The sequence below is a fragment of the Archocentrus centrarchus genome, chromosome 13 (genome assembly GCF_007364275.1).
Source record: "Archocentrus centrarchus isolate MPI-CPG fArcCen1 chromosome 13, fArcCen1, whole genome shotgun sequence".
NCBI lineage: Eukaryota > Metazoa > Chordata > Actinopteri > Cichliformes > Cichlidae > Archocentrus > Archocentrus centrarchus.
In genome coordinates, this window is record NC_044358.1 from 13,719,470 (window position 1) to 13,728,043 (window position 8,574).

General features: G+C 43.6%; 1 protein-coding gene across 1 annotated transcript; it reads right to left on the bottom strand.

Moving 5' to 3' along the window:
• Positions 1 to 656: 656 nt before the first annotated feature.
• On the bottom strand, positions 657 to 7,994 carry clrn1 (clarin 1). Its single transcript, XM_030744471.1, has 3 exons — positions 7,661 to 7,994; positions 3,844 to 4,023; positions 657 to 2,440 (listed from the first exon to the last, which is right to left on the bottom strand). Exons 1-3 carry the CDS (start codon positions 7,911 to 7,913, stop codon positions 2,175 to 2,177), a joined length of 699 nt encoding a protein of 232 aa, XP_030600331.1. The 5' UTR covers positions 7,914 to 7,994; the 3' UTR covers positions 657 to 2,174.
• Between the last annotated feature and the right edge of the window lie 580 nt (positions 7,995 to 8,574).

The window sequence follows — 8,574 nt, forward strand, 5'->3', positions numbered from 1 at the left end:
TTCTTTCTGATGTCCTCTTTTCTTCTCCTGGGTCTCCTCAGGGCTGTGTTCTTTCACCCCTTTTATTTATTTTATATACCAATGATTGTCACAGCCAGTATCCACAGCACCACATTTTAAAGTGATCCTGTCCCTCCTCAGCAGTGACGACCCAGATCCTGGTCAGGGATTTCACTGACTGCTGCGAATCCTCCTCTTTAAAGATAAATGTTTCCAAATCAAAGGAGATGGTCATTGATTTTAGAAAAGACACTGCAGTCACCGTGCCTTTGGTTATTTCTGGGGAAAATGTTGAGGTCGTGACCCAGTATAAACTCCTGGGAACGATCTGTGACGGCAGGCTGACCTTTGGAGCGCATGTAGACTCACTCTGTGAAAAGGCTCATCGGAGGATGTACTTTTATCAGACGTTCTGTGGTTTTAATGTGGACTCTACTTTTATGAAAAGGTTTTATTGAATCTGTTCTTACTTTTAATTTCATCTGTGGGTTCGGATTTTTAAACGTTAAGAACAGGAATAAGCTGCTGCTGTCCTGAAAATTGCTGGCACAGCCCTGAGCAACCTCACTGATGTAGATAAGGTGAGGTCAGTGGATTCAGACCACCCACTGCACCAGGGGTTTAGGCTGCTTCCTTCTGGATGCAGATATCGGGCACCTAGATGTAGGATGAACAGACGAACAGAGCAATTGGGTTTTTAAATGATTTGTTGTGGTTTTATATGTTGTCATGGTATAACTGTTTTTATGTTTCTTTCGGTACTACTGCCTGTGGAAATAATTGCCCTTGGGGACAATAAAGATCTTTGAATTGAATTGATGAGATGGATTTAAAAAGATCTCATAATCATTTAAAATGAGTCATTCCACTGAGAGGAAGTGGGCTGGCTACTCCAGCACATTCTAACTAAACTACATCCCACTTCAGCCAATTGGTTCTTTGTGGGTCATTTTTAACCCTTTGTGGGGCATTGTTGTTTCCTGAATAGCACTATAGTTGTTTCTGACCACGCGAACTGTCTAAGGTTAGTGGAGAGGTGGAACATGCAACATTAAAAAGACTAAATAAGTCAAAGTGCCGTGTCTATTATCCTGAAGAGAGTCCACATATTGCCCTGCAGGAAAAAGCCTTTACTGTCCAAGAAGAACATCAGAGCCAGCGATCATCCAGCGATCGTGCAGTCACAGAGCGGCTTTGGGAAAAATGTGCTCTGAACAGATCAAATCCAGATCTGAATCCACCTGAAAGGTTTGTGGGTCTTTGAAAGAAGCAAAACATACAAGAAAAGCCTCAAAGATCTGATTGAACAAAAATTTCAGCAAACAGATCTCAGACAGACAATTATGGAAAACATCTCCTAGGAGTAATTTGTCCTAACAGGGTTAGGGTTAGGGTTAGGAGGTGTCATCCCACAGAATTCACAGAATGACATTTCCTTTATCTGGAGGCACACTTTTCCAAATAAACCAACAATACCATGGGATCTCCAGGAGCCTCTTTTGGCCTGTACTCTGGACAACATTAAGGTCAAGAAATATACTGGATCACACTCGTAGTAAAGATCTCCGCTCATTGGTGTTGGTTGGCTGGTTTAATGGACTGCAGCAGTAAAAGGAAGCCGTCGTGATCAGTGAAATACAAGAAGAACAGCTCAGAGAAGGATGTGCTGCACAGAACCAGTGAAGAACTTAAACAGCATTCCTGACCCACCAACGTTTCACCAGTCTGCTAATAAACGAAGAAAGAGAGAAAACTACAGGCCTACATCTAGAGTACACTCACATCCATCATCATCAAAGAAAGTTTACCAAAAATCATCTCAATTAATCTATAAAAGTATGCAAACTGTTTATGTTTAGTACTCTTAATTGATGGGTTCATTTTTTTTTTCAGATTCATGATTGATGTCCACCAGCTCAAAGTCTTCAAATTGAACTCCAGAAGGTCCCGCTGCTGTTACTGATGGAAACCTCTTCACACTTACAAAGACTGGGCGTTTGTAAGTTCAGATCTGATAGCAGAGCAGCACATGGTTGAGTTGTCTCAGTGCTCAAAGTTCCAGTTTTTTATGTCTCTCAGACAGGAAGTTGTATGTGACAGATCAGTTGGATAAAGTCTGGAGTTCAGGTTGTGAACTTTCCCAGCAGATGGTTGCGCTGTGGTCTTTCTTCGTCTCAGTACATGAGGTCGGCTGCTCCACCGCTCAGGTCCACCTCTTTGCTTTCCTGGAAGGGAAACTGGATTCCCGCCAGTCGGACCAGCAGGCCGTTCAGTCCCTGGAGGAGGAAGATGAGGAAGAAGAGCCAGAAGCATTGGTCGTAGCGCTCAGTGTACGTCTGGAAGATGAAGTTCTCATTGTTGAAGTTGGCGATCCGCTCGGACAGATGATTGAGCTTCACCTCTGAAGCAAACAGAATCATGACGAGGCAGCTGCTGATACCTGCAGACAAACACAGACAGGAACAATCAGGCTGACCTCTGACCTCTGCTGTCCCAACAAACCATCATATCTCAGACAGCTCTGCTTACACAGAGACATGCTTTCTGCAACAGTTTAAATGGACTTCATAGAGTCTCAAACCAAGTCATTAAACCTCAGGGATGAACCAGAACCAGCATCAGGAACTGAGTTGCCTCCAAATTTGAGCAGATTTAAGGAAAATAACTGACTCATATTGATGTTTTCAAACAGCTGGAGGAGATAAATCTCCATCCAGAGCAATTAGACCACAACAGAAGAAGACATGATGTCATCTAAAGCTAGAAGCTAAAAACCGTGATGGAGTTCACGTGTTAAATGTGAGGAAGGTTCCCTCAATGTGCCTCCTGGTTTCAGAAGGGTTTCATCTCTCCAGCTAAGCTGGAGCTTCAGAGGACTCTGAAGTCTCATGATTCATTCATTCATGCATTTCTCTGCTGATTTTGATTCTGTCAGACAGGAGGTGGATCACAGGTTTGGACCAACCATCAGACTCTGACGCCAGCACAGAAACACCACAACCTGCAGTTCCCCTGGAGTCCAGCAGAGGCTCCAGAAATAAACATGTTTACAGCCGGATACACAAACTGCTTTGGTCTAATTTCCCCTTCATAACAGCTGCAGGGGGAAGGAATAACTCACCTGTTTAAATAAAGTTTGCATTATTAGGGGCGTGGCCTCTCTGACTGACAGGTGGATGGAGACGCAGGCGGCTGAAGCTGCTAGCTGTCTGCTGGGCTTTTTGGAGTCCCTGAACTAAGAGGTGTGCTCCGACTTTGAAAGTTGATGCTACTCAGCACTAATTGGGGTCTGTGGTTGCAGCGGCAGATTAAGTGAAATGAAGCCGGTGAAGGAGGAAATGAGCAGAGGATTGTTGTGTCTTACTGAACAGCTTCAGGCCACCCCCTCCTGCTTCATCTCTCTCCTGCCTCGGGCTCTGTTATCAGGCTGTTTGTCTGCATCTGCAATCCTCTTTAAATTTACTTTGAACTCATCCATCCATATTTTATGCCTCATTAAGGGGGGCACAGGGAATTTGGCTCCTGTCCCAGCATGCATTTCAGTTCAACTCTCCTTCCTCTGCTCTCCTCTGTCTCGGTCTTGTTGTGAGCGTTTTTATACCCAGTTTGATCTGACTGTGATCTGTAGGACTGGCTGTATGATGGAGGCCAAATGAGACGGGGCTTTCTCTTGCTTATTGAAGGGTCTTTACAGTATAAAGCGCCTCGAGCCTACTGTTGTTGGCGCTATATGAATAAAATGGAATTATATTTAAACAGATTACAATAGAAAGAAAAGCTTGTTCCCATTGGCTGACAGCGTGAAGCCTATTTTCTGGTATAATGGTGTGCTTTGGTTCTCACAGGTGATGAAGGTCCACAGGTAAAGTCCCATGGGGCCTCGCAGCGTCTCGTAGGGTCTGCCGAAGGCGTTGAAGAAGAAGAAGCCAGTGGCCACAGAGGAGAAGAGGACCACAGCACCACAGAAGAAGATGATAGTGACATGGAGGCCTGTGGGGATGGTGCTCAGGAGGTCGGGAAAGACTGGAAGAGAGTGAGAGAGGGTCAAACATCAGAATCACCACCAAGAGACTGAAAACAGACACAAGTGCAAACAGCACAAAGAGGTACAAGAAATATGATAAATCAGTACAAAATAAACAAAAAAGAATCTTTAACACTGTCAAAATGTGAATAATCTGAGAAAATAAATCAGATAATCTAAAAGTGTGTCCTCTGCCCATTCAGTCTGTTTAAATCCACAGCGTGCTCCACCTCTCCACCATCCTCGGGAAGTTCAGCTGCTCATTTGAAGGATTCGCTCTGACTGGCGAACAGAAACAACCACAGTGTGATTCAGGAAACAACACAATGTCCCACAAAAGGCTCAAAAACGACCCACAAACAACTCGACGGCTCCAGAGATGAATCGGGCCGACACCCAGCGGACTTCTTAAGAATAATTTTAATGGTCTCAGAGGGAGCTGTCTGACAGTCTGTTGGAGGAAAGCCTGACGGCTGCGGGTAACAACGATTTCAAGATGTTCTAAAGTGATCAGAGTGGTTCAGCATGGCTTCCACTCTGAAGTCTCCTGAAATTATGAAGAAGTCTCTGGATGTTTCATCCGTGTCCTAGCAACAGTTTCATGGAGACTGTTGCCTGGGTGGGATGTACACCAGTACTGTTTTGACTGAATTCTCTTGCTACATAATATGGTCACATACCAGCTGCCAATCGTTCAATATCAGGACAGCACATCATATGCAGGATTGCATCATCTCTGCTTCACAAACAGAGCCAGACCGCCACCTCCAACCAGGTAGATCCACATTAGAGTCTGACGTGTTTGGATTCTATCATGTTTCAGTAAAACACATGAGGCTGCACTCACGCTGTACTTTGTATCTGCAGCTCATCACTGTTGTTTGGCAGAGTTCACATGATGCCTGTTGGCAGAAAGCTTATATCTCCACCTCCAGCCTTCACCTTTGCAACAGCACAAAAACACATCTTTATTTCAGCTGGAATAGGGTGGGACCTTCCACGTTTGCTCCATTTCAATGAAAAAAGCTCCCGGAAGGATCCATCAGTATGTGATTTAAAAAAAATCAATGAAAATAAAGTTTGAGTAAAGATCAGAGCTAACAGACTTTACTGCTGCCAGTTGAAGCACGTTTCCTAAAATGTCTAAAACATCTGGAGACGTGTGGCGTCCTTCAGACCACAGACAATAAATAAAAAAAGCCTTTGAATTCAGTTTAGTCATTCAAAGTTTCCATTAAATATTTTTATTTTAAATAGAAAGCATCAGCCTCAACAAGCGAATCATCGTAATATCAGAATGAACCCAGAGAAGGGGGCGCGTGGTTTTCAGAGCTCTGCTGCATTTCCACACCGGCTGGCTGCAGTTCAGGAATGGCTGCTAGAAGAAGCAGCTTTACTGTGAATGAGCTGTTTGTCAGGGATGGACGGAGGTCCTGCAGGAACAGAGCAGCTTTGTTTGTCCTCAGCAGATCTGATGCAGTCAAGCAGAAACCTCTTTAGTGATGGACGGCTGCTCCCGCTAACTGGGACCAGTAATGAGCCTGCACTGGTCCAGCGAGCAGCCTCAGAGGAGCTTCAGCATGAAGCCTGGAAGCTGCTTCCTGTGCCAGCGCTCAGCTTCAGTTAATGTCGATGAATAAATGTTAATAAGGTTTGTAAATGATTATCTGCAGCTTTTGTTCCAAATCAATAACCTTTGTTTATAAAGGAAGCCTGGGGTCAGCAGCTGTTTGTACAAGCCAAACAATCAGAGCTTACCTGTAGAGTTTACCTGCAGAGCTCCAACATGAACATATGAGTGAAGGCAGAGACAGCGCACTGTCAAAGCTTAAGACAGGTGGCGCTGGTGAGCTGTAAGGAGCTCAGATCAGTTCCAGGACAGTGAGCAATGTTCACAAAGCATTTTTTATTTGAATGTATCATAATTAAGGTGCAGCACCTGTGAACAATAGAAAAGACTGACGAGCTGCTGAAAACTGTAAACGTGTCGTGGTCCTGAGCTTATAGACTGAATTGTTATTAAATATCCTCTGACTGCTTCTTTTCTTTGAGTTTTCTCAGTTTCTCGCTCCGTGGCTTCTTTCTGTCGTTCTGTGTTGAGTTTATTTGTGTTTTTCTGTTTCATTATTGTTGCCCGCTTCCTGTTAGTCATCAGCTTCACTTCCTCCCTGTCCTGATTGACTGCCCTGCAGTGTAGCTGAAACCACGGACATGTCCTCCAGCTTTATGTTTAGGAAGAACTCTCATTCAGGTCAAATATTTTCACACTTTTACTTCGCTACAATCACCTGCCTGGGACGGGCTATTAAAGCCTGGTTATTATTAAAGCCTGGTTGTTATTATTAAAGCCTGGTTATTATTATTAAAGCCTGGTTATTATTAAAGCCTGGTTGTTATTAAGGCCTGGTTGTTATTATTAAAGCCTGGTTATTATTATTAAAGCCTGGTTGTTATTATTAAAGCCTGATTATTATTAAAGCCTGGTTGTTATTAAAGCCTGGTTGTTATTATTAAAGCCTGGTTGTTATTATTAAAGCCTGGTTGTTATTAAAGCCTGGTTGTTATTAATAAAGCCTGGTTATTATTAAAGCCTGGTTGTTATTATTAAAGCCTGGTTGTTATTAAAGCCTGGTTATTATTATTAAAGCCTGGTTATTATTAAAGCCTGGTTGTTATTAAAGCCTGGTTATTATTAAAGCCTGGTTATTATTAAAGCCTGGTTGTTATTATTAAAGCCTGGTTGTTATTAAAGCCTGGTTATTATTATTAAAGCCTGGTTGTTATTAAAGCCTGGTTGTTATTATTAAAGCCTGGTTATTATTAAAGCCTGGTTGTTATTATTAAAGCCTGGTTGTTATTAAAGCCTGGTTATTATTATTAAAGCCTGGTTATTATTAAAGCCTGGTTGTTATTAAAGCCTGGTTATTATTAAAGCCTGGTTATTATTAAGCCTGGTTGTTATTATTAAAGCCTGGTTGTTATTAAAGCCTGGTTATTATTATTAAAGCCTGGTTGTTATTATTAAAGCCTGGTTATTATTAAAGCCTGGTTGTTATTATTAAAGCCTGGTTGTTATTATTAAAGCCTGGTTGTTATTAAAGCCTGGTTGTTATTATTAAAGCCTGGTTATTATTAAAGCCTGGTTGTTATTATTAAAGCCTGGTTGTTATTAAAGCCTGGTTATTATTATTAAAGCCTGGTTATTATTAAAGCCTGGTTGTTATTAAAGCCTGGTTATTATTAAAGCCTGGTTATTATTAAAGCCTGGTTGTTATTAAAGCCTGGTTATTATTATTAAAGCCTGGTTATTATTAAAGCCTGGTTGTTATTAAAGCCTGATTATTATTAAAGCCTGGTTGTTATTATTAAAGCCTGGTTGTTATTAAAGCCTGGTTATTATTATTAAAGCCTGGTTGTTATTATTAAAGCCTGGTTATTATTATTAAAGCCTGGTTGTTATTAAAGCCTGGTTATTATTAAAGCCTGGTTATTATTAAAGCCTGGTTGTTATTAAAGCCTGGTTATTATTATTAAAGCCTGGACATGAGCGGGTCACAGTGGAGCTTTCCCAGCCTGCGGCTGATGGACAGTTCTGTGAATTATTCATTGTGCGCTGAATCATTGATGATCACTCACAGGAGAAGCGCGACGCTCTGCTTCCCAGGCCGCACTGCTTCACCCTCTGCCCATGGAAAAGCCCGTAGCTCAGCTCGCCCACGAACTTGTCCAGCTCAGCTCCGGTGGCGTTGACGAGCTCGGCCCCGGTGCGGCACAGCACGGCCCCGCTGAGCCAGTAGGGCAGGCCGGTGGCCACCGCGGCCGTGACGGCGCAGGAGAAGCCGAGGATCCCGGACACGGAGAAGAGGAGCTGCTTCTGTCGGCTCGGCATGGCGGTGGGAGGAAGGGAGGGAGGAGAGGGGAGGCTGGTCAGCAGACTGCAGGAGCCGGGGGAGGAAACCGCTCCATCACCCCAGCGCCCCCAGCACTTCCAGAGAGAGGGGTCACCCCGCAGAAGCTGGAAAAGTCCGCAGACAGGTGACTGCACACACCTGAGCTGCTGGGCTCCGGGTCACTGTGGCAACAATGGTTCATATTACACCCAGAAAGAAGGGAGGGGGGGGGTCTGTCCTGAAGGTAGGACGTGGTCACGTGGTGCGCCCCAGAAGTTTGACATGTCAGTGTTAAAGCGTGACCCCCCCCCCCCCCCCCTCCTATCTGATCGTTTTTCTTTCTTCAGTCTGCACTCACCTGTACCCACCTGTACTCACTCAGTTTCAGCAGCATCAGTGTGCTGCTGTCTTCATGCTTAACAAAACTGGAGCTGGAGGCAGCTTGAAAGAAAAGTAGAGGTGAACTGTAAAAGGTCAAAGGTCAAATATGATATTTGTGATATTCAGAGTCTCCATAAACCTTCAACATTTCATCATTTCCTGTGTGCTGCCAGTAAACAACAGCAGTAAGAAACCCAGTTTTACAACTCAACAAAATTGTTGGTGTGCGTAACATGCTTTGTTAGTTTTGTTTTTCACACACAAATTTATTTTTGCAAG

Bases quoted from the DNA above. Each gene is read 5' to 3' on its own strand.
- clrn1 (XM_030744471.1), bottom strand. From the start codon at position 7,913: ATGCCGAGCCGACAGAAGCAGCTCCTCTTCTCCGTGTCCGGGATCCTC. The intron at 4,024-7,660 runs GTGAGTGATCAT...ACTCTCTTCCAG, and splicing joins CAGAGCGTCGCGCTTCTCCT to TCTTTCCCGACCTCCTGAGC. The intron at 2,441-3,843 runs GTGAGAACCAAA...GTTTGTCTGCAG, and splicing joins CCTGTGGACCTTCATCACCT to GTATCAGCAGCTGCCTCGTC.